The sequence below is a fragment of the Stegastes partitus genome, unplaced genomic scaffold, assembly GCF_000690725.1.
Source record: "Stegastes partitus isolate 25-593 unplaced genomic scaffold, Stegastes_partitus-1.0.2 Scaffold556, whole genome shotgun sequence".
Lineage (NCBI taxonomy): Eukaryota > Metazoa > Chordata > Actinopteri > Pomacentridae > Stegastes > Stegastes partitus.
This window is the reverse complement of record NW_007578287.1, coordinates 90,340-115,589: the sequence shown is the minus strand read 5'-3', so window position 1 is coordinate 115,589 and position 25,250 is coordinate 90,340. Positions and strand designations below refer to the sequence as shown.

The 25,250-nt window shown below is 39.7% G+C and overlaps 1 protein-coding gene across 1 annotated transcript in view; it reads right to left on the bottom strand.

The window, feature by feature from the left end:
* Positions 1-25,250, bottom strand: part of ache (acetylcholinesterase (Yt blood group)) — a 39,792-nt gene that overhangs the window by 4,297 nt on the left and 10,245 nt on the right. Inside the window, exons 2-8 of the mRNA XM_008288362.1 lie at positions 10,696-11,212; positions 10,138-10,361; positions 9,771-10,031; positions 9,010-9,232; positions 8,485-8,730; positions 3,532-3,724; positions 2,552-2,721 (exon numbers count right to left, since the gene is read on the bottom strand). Of these exons, the coding sequence (XP_008286584.1) occupies positions 2,552-2,721; positions 3,532-3,724; positions 8,485-8,730; positions 9,010-9,232; positions 9,771-10,031; positions 10,138-10,361; positions 10,696-11,128 (1,750 nt within the window). The 5' untranslated portion in view covers positions 11,129-11,212. The remainder of the gene's footprint in view (positions 1-2,551; positions 2,722-3,531; positions 3,725-8,484; positions 8,731-9,009; positions 9,233-9,770; positions 10,032-10,137; positions 10,362-10,695; positions 11,213-25,250) is intronic.

Here is a 25,250-nt window from a genome sequence, read left to right as displayed (position 1 = left end):
GAGCTAGAACATAATCGTTTAAGTATTCTGGTTCAGTTTCTGTGTGTGTCTGTTTGTTTAAAAAAAATTACCCAGTTCAGTCCATGGCGACTGAACAGCTGATTCAACTTTTCATTAGTTGATTTACAGAGATTTTAATTTTACATTAAAGAAAAACATGTAATTCCATAAATCAAAAATGAGTATATTCAGATTACATATCATAAACTGCATACAATATGTAGTTCTATTAACACTTGGCTGGTTTGATTCTTTAAGTATTTAGCAACATCAACAGTTCCGCTAAGGGACTGTTAAAATAACATCTGTAACATCAGCCCTGACAGTCTAAATATCTGATCAGTAATGAAAGGTATTGACCTGTATATCTTCAGTTTAAGACATTATTGTAAAGTGGCAACTGATCTGACGCCGATTTACATGAGAAATTATGTGAACAAGAACAACAAATGTGCAGAGGTCACAGATCGCCTGTATAGTATTTTTAAAGGCTGCCCTGTTCTAACTAAAATGATTGGAAAATGCCTACAAACTTATCAATCTGCTTGAGAACATTTTGTATCTTTAAGCTTCTGTACAGACTGAAGGCTGCTGCGAACTCCGCCTTGACCGTTGATCGCTCTCGTCCATTTTCCAGGCAAGTTCACATTAAGGGAGCCTGAGGACTCTCATTGATTATTGTAGGCTGTTGGACACAACATGGAAGTTCCTGTTTGGTCAATTCAGGTGTCAGTAGCCTGCAGGCACCTAAATATTTTCAGAAAATCCAGATATCCAAAATATTAAACTGGAGTTATGATGGAGAATATGTGGAAGTTTAGACACATCAGCAAGCAAACGACAGGATGAAAAAGCAGTCAGTGGGTATTAATTAATGAATTAAAAGTGACTTCTACACTTTTTTGTCAGATCCTGTCCCTGCTTCCCCCTCTGCTTAGCCGTCAGCTTCCTCTCTCTTTCAGTGTGGCTGTGCTGTGTGTGTGTGTTTGTGAGTATTAATTGCAGGCGGGAGAACAGCTGCATCGGAGGCCAGTCCACCTGACTCCAATCATCTCCCTCTTCCACGAAACCTGCCTCAGACCTTCATTCTCTGCTAGACCGTTGACTCAGTTACCAGTCAGCTCAGGCCATCTAACAATTATCTGCCAGTTTGTGCTTAGTTAGAGCTTGCGTTTGCTCCGCCTGCAGTTTTCTCCAGCCTGTCTCCTGTCTCGTCCTCCCCCTGCCTCTCTTGGACTCTATCTGACTACACTTCAGCTACTCCGGGACTGACAGAGATTGATTGATTGTACTTGATACTGTAATAGCATCTTGAAATGATTTGCATCGATTAAATCCCCCAAATCTTAGCTTCTGACAGCCCGCTATAACTGGATAATTTTAAGCATCTATAGAAAATATCGGCATTCTTTAAAAATATCTTTATACAAAATGAAACATATGCAGCAGTCTTTGGAAATGTACATTATGCTGCGTTTACCAGAAAAAAACATCCCAATGGCAGCTGGGATAAGACCATGGTTATGTGCAAATATTGCTATAAACATTTTTGTTGTTGAAGTTCAACTATATGTCTATTCATTGATTTAGTCTTCAACCCAAATTTATTTGAATTAGGAAACTTTGCTAATTGTGTCAAATATTGTTATTTGATAGCAATTAATCGAGATTAATTCATGACAAAGTCTCTAACTAATTAGATACATTTTTGTAATTGCATCCCAAAACTAATACACTGTTGCCCATAAAGTTGGATTTTTTCATTTTTTCCAGACATATTTCTCTTTTTGTTTCTATTTATACACATCAGGAATCACTTTTGACCAGGTGCAATGATTACATACTGAGTCCTAGTTACTCGGATGAAACAAATTCTGACTTTGGGATCTGAAGAGCGAAGAGTGGGACATACTGCCCATTGACACCATCAACAAGCTGGTCGACACAATGTCTTAACACATTGATCCATGTCAGGGGTGGCCATACTCAATATTAGTAATTGAGTGACATTCGAAAGAGTAATACTGGACATTCTAATGCATGAAATCTCCTCAAAAATGTGCTTCCTGTTAAAGTGACCAAGGTTGAAATATTAAAACAAAATCCTTAATTCTATTGTTCAATACCCCCAATTTTGTTTAAGCCTGAATACAGTCTGCAAAGGTTAATTATGGTTTAAGTTTTACTGTGTATTGTATGTATATTGTAATATCAATAAAGCTTTGAGATGATACACACTTTATCTATCAGGAATAAATCGCATTGTCACAGTCGTTTCATGAGAAGAGTAAAAAGAATATCAACATACATTACCATGAAAAATCCAGCATCAATCAATGGTACTTTGACTGGTCATAATTCTGTTCTGTTATGTGGTCTTCATTTGTTTGTGCCAACCACCACAGCATTATCTGACACTCTGCTCCTGTATCTTCTGACAATTTACATGTGAAAGCCTTTTATGGACACCTGCCCTGAAAGTGAGCTAGTGAACGCATACAGAACAGATGTCATGAGTTGAGCAGAAGCAGTGCTTACAAATAGTATTTACCAGTGATGTTGAGGAGGCGTGGCAGGAAACGGTTCCAGAAAGCACACATCTGGTTCCGCAAACCTTTGTGGATCTTCAGTGGTTCGGTGTTGAGTCCCACATGTTTCTGTTCGCTGATAGTGAACACAGGCCAGCGTTTCCCTCTGTCTGCCAGCCCTTCATTTGGATTTCTGATAGGCAGGAGGATGGGGTAGAAGATACACAACAACAAGAAAGATACAACAAGGAAGGATATTACAATTAAAAATGAATGGACCAAAAAAGGGTTAATATCATTATCTCTTCATTTGGTTGCCGTTTTTTTATGTCCACAGCGGCGTCATCGCTAAACAATGTCAGTTCTAGCAAAAACTTGGCCCCTTGATGTGTATTTTTTTGGATCACTGCAGTACTGGGCAAAATCAATGCTGCTAACCACAGAGCCTTATAGCAAACAACACAGAGAGCAATAGCTCCTGAGCTGACACCAAAATAAGCAGTTCAATATGTGATAAGGATCTTTTTGAATCAGCAGGGCCACTCATCACTTGCTAGACAGAGTAAAAAAAAAATGCTACCACTGTCCTTAATGTAGCACTTCGAGATTTTGTTGAAATGAAAAGTGCATTACAAATAAAATGTATTATTATTATTCTTATTGTTGTTGTCCAGATATAATGGACTGAAAGCATAAATGATTTTACACAAGTTTTAGATACACAGAATTATTTCATTTGTAATGTTTGGATTAAAAAAAACTAACTGGAAAATCAATTACTTATGAAAATGAAATTCTGTCAGAAGATGTCTGACTCCGTTCAGCAAATTCCTTATTTAATGGTGGGGTTTATGTTTCATAGGTCCACTACGACTACTCTAGAGCAAAGCAAACTAATAAAGATTGACTTGTTTCTTTCCTTCCGTGTACTCCACTTTCTCCAATGTTTATCATAATTTCTATGTACATAACACGTATTTCTTTCCAGTCTGTGATGTCTCACCCAGTCCGTGCAAAGTTGGCCCAATATCTCATCATTCGTCGGCTCAGTTTCTCCTCCTCTTGGGTGTAGTTGAGTCTCTTCTCCAGCGGCAGACCAAAGACATACTCAATCTCGTAGCCATGGATCACACCCATCCACTCTGGCCAGGCCAGGTTGGACGATCGGTGGTCAAAAAGGTAGAGGTATATCCCACCTTAAGTTGTGATAGGAGAAAATAGGTATAATTCAACTTATTTACACAGGGATCACATGCTTCAATCAAATGGATGGTGCCATACTGCTGTGTTCCAGGTTGCCAGCTGTATAAATGTAGGGAATTTTGAACACGTTCACTGAAGTCTGGAAGTGAAAAGCACTGGATGCAGTCAAGCTTGCAATATAATGTTAACTATCTTCCTACTTCTTGACACAAACTCAGAAATGTTCTGGTTAAGTAACTAAACCCTGTCTGCTACATCACTCAGAAATATTCTGGCTAAGTCACTAAAGTGACATATTTTCACTCATATCATATCTCAGCAAGACATGTGTCCAAGATATACATTTGATATTTCAGAATAAATGTATACCTTTCCTATCATGTAAAACTACCAAATTGCTATGTTAGCTGTTTTCTAACACTAGCTAATGGGTTAGCAAATTTGTTGTTTTACTTTGAGACATGGCCGAATATGTCACTACCATGTTATGGTACAACTATTCCCTTCCTCAACCCACTACAGTATTTAAAACCTGGCTTACCCCACTCCTTGCCAGACTGTTATGTTTGATTATATGGTAGCATGTTCTTGGCCAATCTGTTCTCGGTTAGTGCTTCCTTGTGTTTTTGTGAACAGTCTAATCTCATGCTTCCTTGTGCCTCATGTTACAAGTCTTCTCCTGTCATCTGTTTGCCAGCCAGCTCCAACTGCCAAGATTCAGTCAGCCGTTCACTTCATCACATGGCATGCTTATGTCCCTCAGTCTCCATATGGTCAGTCAGCCACCTTCCACAGGACACATTACACTGGGTTCCTCCATTTCCTCAGTGGTCTGTCAGACAACCACTCCCTCCCTTAGGATTCCTACACCTGCCAGCTTACCTAGTCTACTACTACAACACTGCAACCAGCCACCCACCTACCATGGTATTCCTTGTTGGATTCTCTCTCCCAGCTCCACTCTTCACTCTTAACACTTGTTACAATAAACAATTTTTAACTGTTCCTACTGTGTCATTGTTGTGCATTTGGGCCCTAAACACATCCATTGTCTTTTCAGGGCCTGATGAACTGGGTAGTTGTGCACTAAAGACTATATGTCTGTTCCCTTACTGACTTTCCTTAGTTCATAGACGTCAGTAACTATAGTAAATTGTAATCATTCAGAAGAAGGTATAAGGTCATGTGTTTAAGTACATTTAACACATTAACACATCTTTCTACATCACCAAAACAGATAGTTATAGTTGAATATATATTTCAACCTAGCAGACAAAGATACACGTGTTTCAATCATTCCATTGCAGAAAAGTAAGATTTGTTAGCATCACTGGAAACTCAAGAGTGCCATAATATAGATGCTCTTTGTCTGCCAAGTTCAGTTTGTGTGACAAAATTACTGATGATACTGACCAATAGTTTGATCAAAGTGTTAGTTTCTTTCAGCTGTTTGGAACTATTGCCCCAGAGTTTGTTTAATACCTGCACCACCAGACAGCAATAGGATTCGTAAGTGTATCTCCAAAGATAGACAGTTGCACACATTTGCACACATTTGCACACAAAGCAACAGCCAAACTTAATGAATTAGGTTTAACTAGAAATTATCCAGACATGGGGAGAAGGCTGATCAGGATCTAACAGCAGGTCACACTGTGTACTTTTCTTCACCTCAGAGGTGAGCTGTCACACAGAGTCGCAGTTTATTAGTTGCAGTTCATTATTTTGTCACATCGTGGCCATCCTCAGGTTGAGTTCTGGGCTTTTAGTTCAACTGTTCAGGAAATCGATCTACTGCTCTACCAAAACTCAACAGAAATCTCCTCACTGCTCAACTAAAAAGACTTATTCAGTATTAGCTTTACATAATAGCTACATATGTATATAATGTATGTTTTGGGCTTGAGTTAAAGTTTCAAAGTGTGTCTTGCAGTATGGGGTCACAGTTATTTGGTCTCCTTGGGGAATCCTAAGGTGTTCCCAGGCTGGATGAAATATGTAATTCCTCCAGCGAGTTCTGGGTCTACCATGGGGTCTCCTCCCTGGAAAGCTGCTGAATACCCCTTAGCTAGCTCCTTCAGCAACACTACTCCAAGCTCTCTCTGGATCCAGCCAAGGGGTGAGTTGATGTTGAGGGGGAGGCACACTGAGGGAAGGGGGAAGGGGGGCCTGCAGTGAGGGTGAGGGTGAGGGTGGGGGGGTCATGGGTTGGTCAAACCGGTTGAAGAAGGCATTCAGATTGCTTGCCTCCTCCACTGTCCCCCCTGCTGTTCTGGCTTTTGTTCTGAAGCCTGTGATGGTATTCACACTCTGCCAGACCTCCCTCATGTTGTCGTTCCTTAGCTGCTACTCCACCTTCCTCCTGTAGGTGTCTTTGGCCTCCTTCAGACACAGCTTCACCTCCCTCTGTGCTGATCTGATTGCCTCCCTGTCTTTGTTCCTGAAGGCCACCTTCTTCCTGTTGAGTGCAGCTTTGACCTCCTGCCTCACCCAGGGTTTGTTGTTCGGGTAACAACGAACAGTCTTAGCAGGAGAGACTACATCCACACAGAAGTTCAGGTAGTCAGTCAGGCAGTGGGTCAACCCCTCAATGTCCTTGCCATGAGGGGAAAACAGAACATCCCAAGAGATGGTTTCCATACAGTCTCTCAGGGCCTCCTCCACCTCAGGAGACCAACTCCTGATGGTGCGTGTTGTGGCTGGCTGTCTTTTGACCAGAGGGATGTACTGAGGCTGTAGGAGAACTAGGTTGTGGTCTGACTTCCGAAGTAGGGGGAAGGGGGTGGCTCTGTATGCGTCCCATATATTAGCATACAGGAGGTCGATTGTCCATTTTTTTCTGGTGGGGCAGTTCACAAACTGGTGGAAAGCAGGCAAGGCAGAGTTCAGTGTGGTGTGATTAAAGTCCCCAGAAATGATGATGAGTGCCTCTGGATGTTGGGTCTGCAGCCTTGCTGTGACTGTGTGAATCTTCTCACAGGCAGCAGCTGCATCGGCACTCGAGGGGATGTAAACACATATCGCGATCACGTGACTGAACTGTCGTGGCAAGTAATATGGCCGCAGGCAAACAGTTCTAAATCCCGACAACACAGAAGCACCTTGGCAGAAACGTGACTTGGGTTACACCAGCAGTTGTTAATGTACATGATGAGACCCCCACCTCTGCTTTTTCCGCATGCCTTCGTGTCTCTGTCCACTCTCACTGTAGCGAAGGCCGGCAGGTCCACGTTAGCGTCCGGTGTTAGCTGGGTTAGCCACGATTCCGAGAAGATGAACAAGCTGCACTCCTGGTAGATACCCGTTTGATCAGCACCGACACCTCGTCCATCTTATTCTGCATGGTGTCCCATAATTACCGTCGGGATTGATGGTTTGAAACGCCTCGGTCTGTTAGCCTAACCTTCAGCCTAGCGCCAGCCTTGCTGCCCCGGTAGCGCCTCCTCAGCTCAGCTGGGATGTGATGTTGTATTTCCTGTGCCATCGGCTTTAGAGCCAGTAGGTCGTCTCGAGAAAAAGTGAGTTTCCTGGCTCCTGTGGGTGCTTTGAAGTTATAAGTATCCATATAATATAGAAAGACAAAAAGAAAAGTAGAAAAATATCTAAAAATATCTAAGAAAAAAAAAAAAAACACAGAAAAACAAGGAAAAAAACAGTTGGTGTTGTGGAGCAACTAGAGAGGCAGCTGTCTCCTGCAGTGCCCGCTAGGAAACCTTCAGTCCTGAATTTCATTTGGATGTTACTTTGACTTGTCTACCTAGCTAAACATTGTTGCAGACCAAGGCCACATTCCATGGCAACAGCATTCTCTGAGGCATGAAAGCCTCCCTTGCATGACATTGCACTCTGCTACACTGTAAGAACTCCTTGAGGATGGCTCGAGGAACACAACAAAGAGCCCAAGGCAATGACCTGGCATCCAAACTCCCTAATCCAATTAAGAATCTGGACCCACATGTCCCAGTGGATCTGCTGTGGATGTTCCTGTGCCAGACACCACAGGACACTCCCAGAGGTCCTGTGTACCCAGACGAGTCAGGGCTGTTTTGGTGGCATTCGGGGCATATATGCTACGTTGCGAAGGTGGATTTGATGTTGTGGCGAAACGGGAATTTGGAAAATATGATAACAGTGGATAACTTAAGAAAACATAAAATAAAAGGGCTTCATTATTCCTGCAGCAAATTCTTCTTATCTCAGCATAAGGGAAATTGCATTCAAATGCCAGTTTTTATCTTACACTGCACTGAAGACTGTACCTACATGCAGGAAGTGGAACATAGCATTACAAACTATACTGGACAAATACAACAGCCTGCTTTAATTGCTAATGTTCACACATGTCTTTGTTTAAACCTCTAAATGAATGCCTTACATAATGTGACTCAATTCTGGACTTGAATAAAGCTTCTCTGAAGACTTGTGTGGCTGCATCAGTATGCAACTCTAATAACACAATAACTCTTACAGGGTTGTTGTGTCACAAGATCTCAGCTACGATACCCAAATGTTGTAGGTTGTAGATAGCCAAAGACAGCAAAAATATAGATTTACTAATTACTACAGATGTAGACTGGCTTTGTGAGGAAAAACCATCAAACTGGATTTGGTGACACACAAGCCAAGCGGATGCATCCAGCTGCTTATCCAGACCTAAACACATCCTAAACTCTGCCGCTGCACAGCAAAACCACACTCCTCCACTGGTGACATTTATGGAAAAATGAAACACACACCCACGAACATATCTTACCTTGTGAGTTTCCTCCGCTGTTTATCATCCCGAAGCCAGGTCCTCCCATGTTAGCTTTGAGGGTGTTGTGTTGGGCATAGGAGCGAGCAAAGTGGGCCAGTGGGCAGATAACATTGTGGTCGCCCACAATGTCATCCATGGCATCACGGTTTTTCAATCCGTTATTCTCATCCATCCAGTCAGTATATTGCAGCAACACTGCCTCCACGCCAATATCATTAGCGTGCGGTACGCTCAGCTTCACACCTGGCAGAGTGAAGTTTAAAGTTTTTATTGTTTTACAGGTAAAACTGTGGCTAATAGAATCATCGCTGTAACATTTTGGTGGCATTTCTACAATTTTCTCTGGTAAGTCACATGAACAGAAGCATTACATACAGAACTGATAACAGTTTAGTGATTATCGCATTCCTTTACATAGGCTGTATGTCCTTCTAGTTTCCCTAGTATAGAGCTTTCTCTTGAACAGCATTTTGCAGTATTCTTTCTGTCCATGTTACTTCTTTCCAGCTATGTGATCTCTACCTTCAACGAAGTCCTCTCTGGAGATTAGACTCTCATTGTCCTTGCTGAAGCCTGGCGCTCCGTACACCAAGAAGAAGGAGCCCTCATCCTGGTTGACCCCAAGGAGGATTTGAGTATCTTTAAAGTTGCCTGAGTTGAGCATTGCCTCAGGTGTGTCGGGCACAACCTCACCATCCACAACGGGCACAAATGAAAACCGGAAGAGGGCAAACCATGGCAGAACCTGCTCAGAACACAATCACAAACTCATGTGTACCACTGATTTATTCTGAGTGACTATGAAATGACATGCAAACACCCAGACCAAAAACTACACGATGCATTTGAATATTGACATTGTTTTGGAATTTCTACACTGCAACAAACATGATTTAGAAGTCAACAAAACTAGATTCTAGTTCTGTAAGACCACATTTTCAGTTCATTTTAATTAATTCTAAATGGCATACTTTTTTCCTTCTTTTTTCCTGCAAATGCCCATACAAAGTAAATATTGTTGCATACAATCTGTGTACAATTGAGACATACTACTTTGTTGTAGTATCACATTTTTTTACATACAATGTTTCTGGTTATATTAGACTATTTTAGAAATATGCTGTCAATGAATGAACTAGACTCATTTATGGCAATGATTGATGTTTATGTGATCTTTACATCAATGTGATAACGTTTCTTGAAGTTTTAGGAATACTTTGCTTCTGAAATTTCCTGTGTGGCATAGTAAAGAATGAAATGAGCTCAGACTGAGTCTACATTACCTTCCATTCCTGGTCAATTAACTCCTGTGGAGTTTTGCTGCGCAAACAGTCTACAAGCACAGTGTCGTTGTCTTCTTTACACCCAACCATCGTGCCGAGCTGTGTGGCACGTCTACGGGCCTCAGCGGGGGTGACTGATGCCCATGGACAGTTGGGGACCCCACTCTGGAGGATGGCTCTTGTGAAAGTAGGCCAACTGTCTGGAGACAATAGGTGAAATCCTACTGAAGCACCACCAGCACTCTCACCAAATATAGTCACCTGTTACAAAGATAAAAAGAGAGCAAATAGGCATCCGGATCAATATTGGTCCGTATCAATTCCTGTGTAGAAAAGCATAGGCGAATAGCACAGTTGAGAAACAAACCTGTTTGGGGTTTCCACCAAAGAAATGTATGTTGTCTTGGACCCACTGTAGTGCCATCCTCTGGTCCAGCAGACCCACATTGCCAGGAGCCTCAGAGGAGCCATGCAGAGCAAGAAAGCCAAAGGCACCAATCCGGTAGTTCATTGAAACCACAATGACTGTCTCACTGTGAGCTAGATAACGACCATCATATACGTCCAGAGAAGAAGAGCCACTGTAGAACCCTGAAGACGGTGAACATCACAGGATATCACAGGATCACAACAATTTTTTAGTTCCAAAGTATAATTAAAAAATACACTTTTAAATGATGCAGTTTGTGACATTAAATGAGCTATTTATATTGCAGTCCCTTTACATTTTAAGAAACAGTTGAATAAGTATCAAACACTGCCACTGTCATAGTCTGAGGTGCGTTACCTCGATTTTTGGTGCATTTACGTTGTATGTACATTGTACGTAAGTCGTTTGCCAAGATGATGAACTTTCTAACAAAAAATGAATCATGTCTAACCTACTTATAGTTTAACTCATTCTGAGTAAGTTGTGACCAAGTACCTCCACCGTAGATCCACACCATGACGGTGAGATTGTGGGGTCTGGGCGAGGAGGGCACCCAGACATTGAGGTACAAGCAGTCCTCACTCATTTCTCTGTTAGGATTCCACATCTCGCTGCCCTGGAAGCCAGGAAACGATGTGTCCACCAACTGGTAGCAGGCATTGGGGTAGGCGTTAGCATCGTACACCCCACTCCACTGACGCTTGGGCTCAGCAGGACGGAAACGCCGCCTCCCTACCGGTGGCTCAGCGAAGGGGATGCCCAGGAAAGCTGTGACATAGTTCCGGTCTGGAACTGGCTGGCGAATGCCTCGAACTAGACCAGTACGTGTCTGAACAATGAAGTCAGCCTCACTCTGGGAGAAGCAAGTGGGGATGAGGAGAGACAGAAGGAAGATTGAGGAGAGGAGAAGAAGAACCGAGGGCTGCATGATCTAGGCGAGGGCAGTCTGTGTGGCTGGAACTGTGGTCGTGATTCCCTCTCCAATCAGGGTCTGCTCTGCTTCCCCTCAGATCTACAGAAAGACAGACATAGAGAGAGAGAGGGAGAGGGAGAGAAAGAGAGAGAAAGAGGGAGAGAGTAATGTAATTACAGTAAAGGAGAGTGATGGAGAACAGACTGAAAGAGGGATGGAGAAATCAGATGAGAAAAGGGATGAGAAGAAAGGGGAAGTAGGAAGTCTGAAAGGGTCATCAATGCGGACTCAAATATTTGATATGTGAGTGATGCGATGTTTATTCTTGCCACTGGCTTATGAAGGACTCATAGAAAACCTTTACATGCCCTTGGCATTAGGTTTTGGTTTGTTTTGTTAGATCCCTTCATGTGTGTTTTCCTATTCTATATGTCAACCGTGTTTCCCTGTTTGTGTCTTCCTTGTCTGTAAACCTTCCATGTCCTTTTTCAGTTATTTTCTGTTGTATTTTGAAGTTTGTTTGTTTTTGTTTTACTGTGTGTGTCTAGTGCCTGTTCTTCTTCTCTTTGTGTGTTTTTGTGTGCTCTACCGTCAATAGCTCTACCTGTGTCTTGCGTCCTCATTAGTTCTCTGGGTATACATAGTCCTTTATCTTGTCCTGTCAGTTCCCAGTTCATATTCTCATCTACTCTATTCACCCACCCGCTAGCCTATGTATTTCCTGTGTCTGTTTAGCACCCTGTGTTTTGGATTCTGTCTTTCTTTAGTTATGAACGTTCCTGGATCACCGGACACCTTTTGTTTGCTCCCCAGCCTTCTTTTATTAAAGATTCTATTTGTTATCACAACCTGCCTTCCACGTGTGTCAGCACTTGGGTCCATTTATAATCCCTTGTGACACTACGTATAAATAATTACACAACAGAAGGGATTAAGAAAGGTGGATCAAAAGGATTTTGTTTTCCAGAAGATTTTGTGTGATGAAGCCTTAGTATGTTATTCAGAATTATTTAAGTTTATCAGTCAGAAGAAATGCATGCTTCAGAGACATTATTTGTAGCAAAATGTACATCCTGAGTACAATCACACATTAAGAACTACTACTTGGGTGTCACTTTAGCAAAAATTCCCATGTGTATAAATGAAACAGTACTGTGACTACTACTACGAGTTTCCTTGGCGACTGACAAAAGGTTATTTATTTCTCCATGTAAGCATTTAAAGCCCCCTCACTACTGAGCCACAAAGGCTGAGACAGGTGTGTGGTCATGAGGGGTGCTATAAAAAGGCATCAGAGTACAACCCTAGTAAATGCCACACTGTTTGATGGATTAATGTGGCATTTGGCACATACCAGATATGTACATCCTAATAGTTGGAAACTCAATATCTCTTCATAAAAATAAGTTTGGTGATGCTGGGGGAAGAATAGGACCAGGTATATTTATTTTCTGAATGTAAACAACCCAGTAAAACAACTGTGTCTTGAACAGAATGTCCATCCATCCATTATCTATACACCGCTTAATCCTCACTCGAGTTGTGGGGGGCTGGAGCCTATCCCAGCCGACTTAGGGCGAAGGCAGGGGACACCCTGGACAGGTCGCCAGTCTATCACAGGGCTACATTTAGAGACAGACGACAATGTAAACTCACATTCACACCTACGGACAATTTAGAATCACTAATTAACATCAACATGTTTTTGGAACCTGGAGAGAACCCACACTGCACGGGGAGAACATGCAAACTCCACGCAGAAAGATCCTGGTGCCCCCACCAGGACGCGAACCGGCGACCTTCTTGCTGCGAGGCAACAGCGCTAACTGCACCACCTTGCAGCCCTGAACAGAATGTGAAAATGTTATTTTGTAGATAAAGTTAAACAAGAACTTAAACCAAAAAGAAAGACTACTCTTTTTTTCTGAGTTGCCCCTAATTGACATTTTGATGCCTTTGAATGCATTCCAATTACACATCCTCTTGATAAGGTGTTCACATAAAGGTATAGCACAAAATACACAGCTGCTGCTGCTGCTGCTGAGAGTTGCTGACTGTAGTATTGACGTCAGAATGATCATTCAGCATTATGTCTTCTGATTTGGCCTTTAAACTGCTCTAAAATGAATCAGTCTACAGATTATTTCTTCAAATGAATCGGTAATTTTTTTAGTCAATACAGTTTCATAAAATAAATAAAAATGCTTAGTGAAAACCAGTCTTCCAGTAATTGATGTTCCCCCAGTCTTAGTCAATAGCTCAGTGGTTAAACTTCACATTCAAGTCCAGCAGTTACTGGGCTCAAACCACCATGAAGGTATCTCCTCTTTAGCATCATTTTAATGGTAATTTTAATAATAATTCCATTTCTAAAAATAGGCAAAGTTATAAATGTACGTAGAATTATGTAACAGGACAAGTTAGATCAGCTGAAAATTTTGACAGCACAAAGAGATCCTGACATCATTGTTTGATCTGACACTTGGCTGAGGTGTACTGTGAATGATTCAGAAAGTGTACTGTATCATTCCAACCTCTTTAGAATAGACAGGAAATCAAGAAGTGGAGGATAAGCCATATACACCATAAACTGTCTGGTTCTTAATGCGTTCACATTTGAAAGATGGTGTGTATTCTTAACATTAAATGTCCATATTGCTGAAAACAACTGTATCACTGCTACCTGGAGTGTAAAGGCCTACTACTGCTCCCTCCTCAGTCACTGGCATCTTAACTACTTTCAAAAAGTAGTTGATTACGTTGGCCATTTTATTATTTTAGGCCATTTTAATTCAAACTCGTTGAGTCTTACCTTTGACCATTTGAAAGAATTCTGTGGCAATTTTAATCTCTCTCAATTAATTATGTATCCTACAAGACATAACTGTGTTAAGAGTTTTCAGGACATAAGTTTGCAGTGTAGTGCACATACTGTATGTTCTTCATTAAATCCATTCAGCATTCTACTTTTACATGTACATTCATTTTTTTAATGCCTGTCAAAGCCAGACACAATTCTGGTAATCTTGCCATTTCTACTACAAGTCTTGAAAAAAAGAGTGTATAAATACCTTGAAATTTATTTATTTATTATTATTATTATTATTTATTTAATCTATCTATCTATCTATCTATCTATCTATCTATCTATCTATCTATCTATCTATCTATCTATCTATCTATTAAGCAGTGTGCTCCAGCCTCCCTTTCTGTACTGTAAAAATTTGCTATCGTCAAGCTAAGAAGCACCTGTTTCAGCTGCATTCTGCTTGAAGATGTGCAAAGAACCATGTTTCTATCTTTGAGTTTGGAATGGTGAGAAGTTGATATTTTAGTATCACATGTCCACACACAGTGGTGATTCAATTGGGAGAAAAAAAAAAACAATAACAGGAACCTGTGGTCTTTCTGTGTGGGGTTTGCATGTTTTCACTGTGCAACGTGGGTTCTCTCCAGGTTCTCCGGCTTCCTCTCACACAGTCCAAAAACATGCTGAGGTTAACTGGTGATTCTAAATTGTCCGTAGGTGTGAATGTGAGTGTGTTTGATTATCTGTCTCTCAGTGTAGCAGACTGGTGACCTGTCCAGGGTGTCCCACGACCATACAGAGGATAAAGCAATGTATAGAAAATGAATGGATGGATGGCTTCTTTTACAGGAATAAATCATTTTTCTGATGGCATTGTAAAAAAAAGACTATTACTGAGGCAACTTTTCTATCAGTCTTGGATTATGGTGACAATTTATACATGATTGTATCAGCAGCAGAAGGAGAAAGGTAGCAGCAGAAAAATGATTTACTTTGAACATAAGCACCTTTGAATTTAAACACTTGAGCGAACTTTTCAGAGTACAGCAATAATAAAATTTAGATGCTTTAATTAATGTTAATGTTTTCTTTGCAAATTTATATATTTTTTATTTTTTTTATTTTTTTCATCCAAGTTTCTTTATGTGTGTCTGCATACACACCTGCATTCAGAGTCTACATAAAGGTCAAATGAATTAATGAATATCTAGTGACACATCAAATCTTTACACTGGAGAAGTTGCAAAATGACAATAGATGTTGTTATTATTTGATAAATGACCTAATTAACTGATTAGGCAAATCGTTATAGATGTCAGTCATAGAGTTGTTGAGCTTTAGAGGGAAAAGCAGCATTGTGCTGTCCATTTACTTAATAAAAAGTAATAAAAGATGTAATACACAAAGTTTTTAATATAAATATTGCAAAAATATGGCAGCAAATAACTATCTGCTATGTAAAGATATTGTAGAGAATGAAGTCACAGTCCTGTGTGTGTTGTAATCTGAGCTTCTGTTCTATGTTTTGCCCATGTGTACATTTTACTGCATGGAAGTCGTCCCCCCCCCCGAAACTGCTGGCCCTGCCTGTGTTCATAAACAGGCCGAGAGTGACCTCCAGCACCACATTGTCAAAGCAAAAATAGGGTGTTCCACCTTTGCCCTGAAACCCAAGCAAGTAATTTAGATTTGTAATTTTGAAAGTATTTTATTTACCTCATTTACCAAATTTGCGTTCACTTATTTTTTTCAGCTCAGTTTAAGAGTCTGTCCTGCTGTTTTGAATTGGCTGCTCTCTGCTGCCTCTCCTTGACCCCCTTGTGTCTGTGAGTGTCTGTCTCCACACAAGAGTCAGATCAGGTCTGTATGCATCTGTGCCACACGAATGAAAAACACGAGCGGCGCGTAGGAGAGATAGGTGAAGCGGAGTGAACGTTACCGATGTTGACAACAACTTTTACGATGTATATTACAGTGCCAGTGCGGGTGAATGGTTGTGGCTATTATTGTTGTTGTCAACTTTTCTGGTTGTAAATGGAACCTCATGGGCGAGGGGAGATGTGACAGACACGCCCATTTGTTTTGGTCTCTTGCAATATCTAGTGATACTAAATGTCACATATAGAACCTTTAAAGGAACAGCTGTGGGCTCCTGTTTCCTCATGGGCTCAACCATGGACTGACATCTATGCTTTCAACTACGGATGCAAATTTTAAAATAACAGCACAAGCTGCACACCAAAATGGTCTTTAAAATCAAGTCTAGTACAACCACATACATAGTTTGATTCTGGAGTGGATACATCATCTGGAAAACGTAATGCTATTGAAAGACTAGGTAAAGAAATATGATCGAACGACTCTCCCTCACACACACACACACACACACCCACACCCACGCACAGCTGCCTCCTACCCCTTACAGCACCTCTAAACCAATCCTGTCACTCTGACAACCATACATTACAAAACGTAAACAGCAGTCTACAAACTGACAGGCGGAAGACAACTGTCTCCAAGCACTGATGCACATCAATAAGCAAACACAAATAAAGTTGAAAGCTGTGGCTGTCACACTGCAGCAGACAAGGAAATTTACTTTTGGTTTAAAAGAGCTGTCATATTCTAAATAATTTATAGTCACATCGGAAAGTATTCGAACCCCTTGACTTCTTGCACATTGTGTTGTATATTTAATTTTAAATTATTATTATTGTTATTACTACTATAATAAGAAAAAGACGAAGAAGAGGACGAAGAATGCTTCCCTAAATTCCATATCAATAAAACCTAATCACAAAATAAAAGCATGTCTTAGCATATAATTAAAAAAAAAAAAAAAAAAGGCATCAAAAATCAAAAAGAAAAATCTCTCATTTATATAAGTATACCGACTCTGCCCTGTGGCCCTCCAAATTGTGGTCAGGACTCTTTTATTTTATCTTTAAGTTGCATCTACAATTTGAGTCCACAAGTGGTAACTTTAATGAATTGGACATGGTTTAGAAAGACACAAATCATAGTACATAAGGTCGTACAATTCACACTGCATGTCAGAACACAAAACGAGCCATAAAATCCAAGAAACTAACTGTCTGAACACCTCGATAATAAAACTGTGGTAAGGTACAGATGAGAACAAGAGCATAAAACCATCTCGAAAACTTTCAGTGTTTCCAAGACTGTTGTGGTTTCAACTGTTGTGAAATGGAAGAAGTTTAGAATCATTGAGACTGGGCTGTTTGCATTTTAACAAATTTATTTCTGATTCCAATTCTGCTCATTGAATTTGGTTCTTAACATTTCTCAATTTTGACACTTTGAAGGCTCGGCAGTTAGGCTTCCTACAAGAGTAAAATCCTGCTTTCACATTAAAAGCATGAGTAATAATAATTAAGAGGTATAATGTACTGTATTGTGGTGTAACATTTTTCTGAGTATTTTTATTTTAAATACATACATTTCCCTGTCTATACTAACATACTAACATTTGTTTACTTTAACATTTTCAATGCAGGGCATTTAATTGTGCTAACATTTAAACCATCCATCCATCCATTTGCTATATCCTTTTTATCCCGTGGAAGGTGGTAGAAGGCTGATAATGACAGCCAGGTTCAATCCTGTCTTTGTAAAGCATTTTGTAGCATCACATTTGCTACGTTAAGGTCATTGTTATCAGATAGGTACAGAGTTCATGCTGTTCACTTGCTAATAAAGCAACACCAGACTCATGATTTGTCGAAATAAGTGCATGCCTTGAGAAACATCGGACATGCTATTTGTGAGACTACAATGTCTATATTGTAAAACTTTTTAGTAGGTGTTAGATGTGAAACTGCCATTCTGCCTATATGTGTAGGACCAGTAATAGAAGACCATCAGTGGCTTTATTAAGATGGAAAATATGTGCAGAGGATTCTGTGCCTGCAAAGCAATGGGAGAGAAAATCCAAAATGACTTGTATCTTTGCTTTTCTGGAACTGTGCTGTAATCAATAAAAAACAAAATAACAAAATAAAAAAACATTGACAACAAGGAGCTGTGTAGAATGTTTACTTAAAATATAAACAGCTATTTCCCCCCCAAAATCACAGTATTTACTGAATATACACCAAAATATTCTGGGTGGTGGTAGAAAAAACACTTCTTCACACCGGTTTCACACAACATGTACACAAACAACAACAACAACAACAACAACACCCAAAGATTAGTGTGCAAAAACAACCCCAGAGCAAAAACAGAGTTTTCCAGCAACTAGGCCTTTTGGAATAATGTGTTCTGGGTGATAAATCATGATATTTGGCTACAATAGCAGTAGACATGTTTGGTGCAGACCAAAGGCAGACCAAGCTTTTCAGCAGAAGAACCTCTTACTAACTATAAAGCATGGTGGTGTAAATGTTATGGTTTGGAGTTGCTTTGCTGCCTCAGTGACTGGGCAGCTTGCAGCTTACAGCGCTGTCGCTTTTTAATCCAGCTGAATAATGAACATTTTTCAGTTGTCTTTGTTTTTATGACATTTCATCAGTCTGAGTGCTACAAGAGTTTAATAAATGCACTTTACCATATCAATATAAATCAGCCCAGAGCATTTTTGCTCTGACAGCCAAACTGGTTTAAGCACTCCCCTGTACTTGTTGGAAAGTGCGACCCAAACATTATCAGCAGGAAAGCTGCTAGTACTTTGGCCAGGACTGGTCTTTCTGGCATCTCAAATAGAGCTTCCAGCATCCTTTTCACTGTTGCCACATTGAAACTGTTGGCTTGACTGTGTAACAGCCTTTAAATGATAACTGAATGCAAAAAGTGGAAGTGGAAATTACAAAATCAGCCACAAGTGGTAAAAGTTTCACTTAGATTAAAACAATATTGATAATTTTCTACATTTACAAAAAAAGTATTTAAAGTGTTTATCTATAGAACACCTTTCAAAGGACAGGAAATTAAAATCCATAATAATGATGAAACATTAAAAACAAATAAAGCAAAGTGAGAAATAAACTGTGTAGATTCTCAGTCATCCAGGTCATGGTAATCCCAGGAGCTAGACAGCAACTGGACTTTGAGGTTATGGAAGATGTGACTGACTGAAGGGGAGTTTCAGGTGTTTATAGTCATTCCAGCTCACATGGCCATAATGTTAGTAATGGTTAAATCTTTCAGGATCTTGAGCCACTCCAGATTGATATAATTTGTTGTGTAAACTGTGTAAACTGTAAACCATGGTCATTACTGCTGTTGTTGCTGTTGGACCACCTGGCTTCACAACCATTCACATGTTGATGCACATGAGTCCTGGGCCATTAATTAACCATTAGTCATGTAAACTGCAATGATTATAAACTTCTGAAACCCCTCGTCAGTCAGTTAGAATGGAAGGAGCCTCTTGGATGAGAGGTAAAACGTCTTTTCGAACCTAAAAGAGCAATCTAGTTGCTGTCCACTGAAGCTTCTGGGAAAAAGAGAATAAACAAACAAAAAAAAAAGTTAATTCAAATAAATGAAACACTCAAGTGAAATTAGGATAGGCTCTCTAATAAAACAATCTTTTAAGAAGAGATTTAACTCCTCTGAACTCCCACTCATTTTCTGGGCCTTTTTTTTTTGCGTTTGTCACATTTTTGCTCACTGTGGGCCCATTTTTTCCTGCAGTATAAAGTCCTGCACCTCCAGGGAAAAAGCATAACCCTGGCGAAGAGTATCTTTGTTTTTTTACAGAGTATAAAACTCATAATTCCATAAATCAAAAAGAAATAAAAACCTAAATTGAACTTTGTTGATTTTTTTTAAAAAAGAAAAAAGAATACACCTAAAATCAACATGTCCAAGTGTCCACAGGTGTAACCCACACTGGGAAAAAAAAAAAAAAAACAAAACAAAAAAAATACAGTGGCCTTACACCAAAAATACTTTACTACTTACATTTTTAATTTTTTAATTTGTCTACATCCTTCTCTCCTATCTGCTGTGTGTAAACTACAGTTCACAGTTCAGCTGAAGCCCTGAACTTTTGTCACTTGACTGTTGGTTGTTTTTGAAGCAATAATGGCTTCTCGGTTGTATAGTTGTTGTTTTCTTACAGCGCAAATCTGTACATAAGACATGTACAATAAGTCAAAGTTACTTTATTGTCAGTTCTGCTACACGTGTACACATACAGAGAACTGAAATTGCGTTTCTCTCGAACCTTCATGTAAAAAACAGCTTTATGCTCCAGGTGAGGCTTGAACTCACAACCTCGGCATTACTCCGCTGATTACTGTCTTATATAGTACCGCGTGCTGACCGATTGCGCCACCGGAGCCCTAAAACACATTTGTGTCGGGAGAGACAGAAGCCGCAGCATCTGCACACGCCGCCATCTTACGCTATGAAGTTCATTTGATTAAATGTCACAATGTTCAGTTTAGATTTGGCTGTTTTTTGAAAAGAAACTGAAAGTAACATTTGATTAGTTTAAAGATTGTCAAATACACTTCTTCCTGTTTTAACAATTTCTTACTATGATGAATTGTGTAATTGAAAAGAAAAAAAAGAAAAGAAAAATGCCTTACAAATTCACAGGTGGGTTTTTGGGGCTCAGAGGGTTAAAATATGTTACAGACTCAACCAGCATTACTTTCCTGGCAAGTATTTCCAGACAGATGCTCTGGCCCCTACATTTTCCCTGTCCTACAAAACAGCTGTGATAGTTCGAATACCATTCAGCCCACTGCCTAGGTGGTTGCTGTCTGCTCGACCCAGACAGAGCAATATTCTCCTTGGTTTATTTTTATTTTCTGGAACCAACAACTAATGTAATGTAATATAGATAATGTAGTTAAAGTTTCATAAATTTTCAGAGGGTAACTCTGACACTTGGGGCCACACATACAAATGCTACAACAACGGAGGAGAACTGAAAAACAGGGGAGCGCCTCATGTTCTCTAAGAGAGAAGGAAGGGGGGAGCGAATGCAGGGATGGGAGACGGAAGGAGGTTTTGTATGGGGGAGTTGCAATTATTAATAGCAGTGACAGCTGCATGGCAGGAAAAACAGGGAGGAGGTAGAAGAGAGGAGGGAGGGTGAGGCTGCAGGGAAGTAGAGGATAAGGACATTGGAAGCGGAGAGGAAAGGATAGGATGAAACCGGTGATGAGTCAGTGGGTTCAGGGAACAGTTTCTTCATTCTCTTGATGTATAGTATTTTTTAAAAGGTTTTGTTTAAAGCACCTTGATGTTATGGCCCAGATTCACAGATTCTAAAAGCAGAACTCATATCATATCAAATAACTGGCCACAGATCTTTAGTCCTCTTCTCTGAGAGCGACAGGGTGGTTTGTTGAGAGAAAAAAGTCATGAATGGTGAACTCTGAGAAGTTTTAAGATCTGAAGAAGCAGATGCTGACCTCTGATCCTGCAGGTATTGGATTAACTGTGCTGTTCGTTGGTGTGAACATTAGCTGTGTAATGTCTTTATTCAGCTAGAATCTGATCTGCCACTGCCATCAGACTCATCACAATTAAAATATTAGTTTTTTAAAATATTAGAATTTTGTTTATATTTTGTCTGCTGATTTTTGTTTTCTTAAGTCAACACAGTATAAATGTTGCATTTGATATAAATAAAGTTCATCATTTTAGGTTTCAGCATTGTTGACCAGAGTACAATCCACAAACTACTGCTCGCTATTGTCTCAGGATAGTGCCAACTAGAGATGTGCATTAATTGAAATTTGATTGTGAGTATCAAGAAAATCAATCAAAAACTGCGGCACACACATTTCAAACATGCACAACACTGTATTTTAAAATACTGAACTGTAGTCATTCGCTGCCAGTGGTATGAGCGGCATAACATTCTGTCTTGTTCTCAAAATGCTCTGTGACATTTGCGTACATGTTATTGGTCGTTCATTACAGAACACTGGAATACTGATGATCATGACCATGAATGAGTCAATGCTCCGATTGTTGTAATATTAAATACTATGAAGTTTTACAGTATGTTCCATTGTTAAAAAAGTTTTTATACCACAAATTAATATTTTCAGATTGCTGGTGTATTAAATAACTATGCATAATGCAAAAGGTGCCATATGCAGTGATGAACCCACAGCAAGTTATCACTTTCTACAAACTATCTGTATGTGCTGGACTATGACAGTAATGTTATGTCAAATATAAATGTTAGCACTTTGGTTGGCTGAGATAAATGGATATTTCTTTGAATATTGCTTCTCTGAACAATAAACGGTGACAAGCTTCAACAGCAGCAAGTTATGCTGCAGCTCACCCAGCACCCCATCTTCACATGGTTATGGAAGGAATCAGCTGTTCTGAGTAAAAAAGGCACATAAACCCACTGTACACAGAACTGCCCACTCCCTTTAAGCAGATGGTGAATGTATTTTTGTTCGTGTCAGCTGGATGTGTAAATACAGTTGTGAACAAAAGTTAATATACACTCGTAAATACTATGTATATCGTGGAAGTCTTGAGTTTCTAAAGACTCTTAGAACTCAGAATCTTTAATGATAGAATCATTGAAACACGTGTCTTGTCATAAAAAAACCAAAAAAAAAAACAATTGTACATTTTGGCTTATTGATACATTTACTAAAGATCTTCTGGAAATACACCAAAATCTGCTGGGTCAAAACTATATATACAGCTACTTGAAGGATCCATTTTGGTTATGTTAATCAAACTTTCTTAGAGGCATGGCCTCTTAAGTTCTCCTGAATGATTACTCACTAGACTCAGCCACAAACACAACAATGGCAAAATCCAAGGAGCTCAGCACCAATCTGAAAAGCAAATTAGTGACTTGATCAAGTCAGAAAGCTGACTTAGAGCAGCTACAGATCCAAAAATCAACTGTGCAAACAATTCTAAGTAGAAAAGTGCATGGCACAGTTGTTTCACTGCCATGAAAACGCAAACTATCACCGGCTGCTGAGAGACGATTAATCTGGATGGTTAAGATTAAAGGAAAAATCGCCAAAAAGCAGGACTGTAATGAATTAGAAGCTGCTGGAACACAGGTGTCAGTGTTGTTTTAGATCACCATGGCCTGAAAGACTACCATGCAAGAAGAAATCCCTTGCTCCAGAAGTGACACCTGAAGGCTTGACTGAAGTTTCTGGCTAATCATAAACTTCAGACAAAAAAAGACCTTCTGGAGGAAAGTTCATGCTCAGATAAAATAAAAAATTGTGTGAAAAATGAGACTGGTCTCCCTAAAGGTCTGCCTCAAACACTATCAAAAACCTGTGAACTGTGCTGAAGAAAGTCATAGAGAGCCAACAAATGTAGCTGAACTGCATCAATTATGTTAAGAGGAATGGTCAAAGATACAACCAGAAATTTATGAAAGACTCAAAATGCATGATAGTGCTTGTGACACAGATCGATGTGTCCCAACAATTAAATTATAGAAAATTACGAGTTATATTTGAAAATCAAGACTGCCATGGCCTTTGCCTGTTTTGGTGAACTTTTAGTCACAACTGCAGATTATAGCTTGGTGTCCCATTCAGAATTTCATAAAACCAATTTCATCTGATCTCAATTTTTTTTTTTAGCTGTTTATGGTTTCTGGGGGGAATGAAATGGTAGTAATTTTTGTTGATGAATCAAAGTATATTCAGCTGACAGGCCAAAATGCAGGATGCCTAATGCAGCTTATGAGCAAAGGATTTGTCCTCTGTACAGTCACAAAAACCAGCAACATTGCTTCAAAGACTTCTAGGAGCTGCACACACGCTGTTCAACAACAGATAACTATACACAAAACTCCCGTCAAAAATAAATGTTAATGAGCTTCAGTGGTAAGGGGGGGGTTTCTGGACTGAGCCAGGCAAAATGTATCCCTGTACTTTAAGTCTCTCTGCATATGTTTATGAAGTTTATTCCCTGACTCCACCTCTGTATTTAACACACAGTCTTCCTTATTCACTTTCTCACTTCTTCCTACGATAGACATACATAGGGAGTGTGCCTCCACATATATTAGCTATTCATTAGCTGTACTTTGCTGCACAAGGGCACATATTTTACAAACTTAAATGTCCACGAATATAAAACTTTCCTGCAATGAAGTCTGAAACAGGTCAGAATAACAATATAATCTGGGTTTTGACAAAATCTTAACAGGATTTGAAGTTCAGTTCCTTGCTTTCAGCTGTTGGTATGTTCCTCGTTAGTAGTTACTAGTTTATTCCATACCTGCGGCATCATGCATGAGTTAGGCACATTAACAGAGTAACAGTGAAAGCACATTTTAAGATGCTCTAACTTAAAAAACAAAACATTTTTTGGACAAAGGCTGAGGAAATCATGAATAAACTATTTCTTAGATATTTGGACATTTTGATAAGCTTGTTATTAGTTTAGATTTAGTATTTTGTGTGTGTGTGTGTGTATTATTATGCAAGATCATTACTTGATGTGCTGTCCAATCTTGCGTGTATGACAAATATCGCACAGGTACCATGGCTATTTGTTACTATTTTGGGCATGTCTATGAAGCTGTGAAGAACGTCAGTAAAAGTGACCTATTTCTAAATGAAAGAATGCCGTCACTTTAACAGACTAATGATAACAGCGATGCTGCACATCCCAATGTTTGAAAAGGAATAGTGATATGTAAATGCTACTAGGTCCAGCCTATTAATGTTGTCATTGCGTATTTTATGGTGAAGTGACTACTGTGCTCATTCAGACATAAAGCTGACAACTTCAGATGCTGTCAGATTCTAGAATATAGTAAATAAGGAGTGATTTTGGACTAAAACTGAAAGGAGTGACTTCAATTCTGTGATCTTATTTTTTGACAAATAAATAAATATTAACTAATAACAATACAATACACCAACTCTACTTTAACTTGTGATAACCTCTGAGCTAATCCCTGAGAAAGATAGGAAGGCTCTTCAAGGAGAGACAGACAATACTAACAAAATGGAAGATGCGAAGAGGTGGACGTCCATTGGGTGAGAAATTAAGAGAGGAGGGCAGAGGGAGACACTGAGTGGAGAGGCCTGGACCTGGGTGGGGAGAAAGTGTGTCACCTCTCAAATTAGACTGAGGAATTTGTGTATGAAGTTCACAGGAGGATTGGTTTCACTGGGGGTGGGTTCAAGTCATGTGTTTCTCTGATTAAATCACTAGAGAAGGAAGTCAATATTGCTGTAAAGAACATCAATGAATAGATCAATCCGGAAATAAATGATATCCTGAAAATTAATTAGTTTAATGTAATAATTTCTGAAAAAATCAGCCTGATATATATGCATTATCAGGATCCAGTAAAGAAAGGCATGAAGTCAAAAATTATTT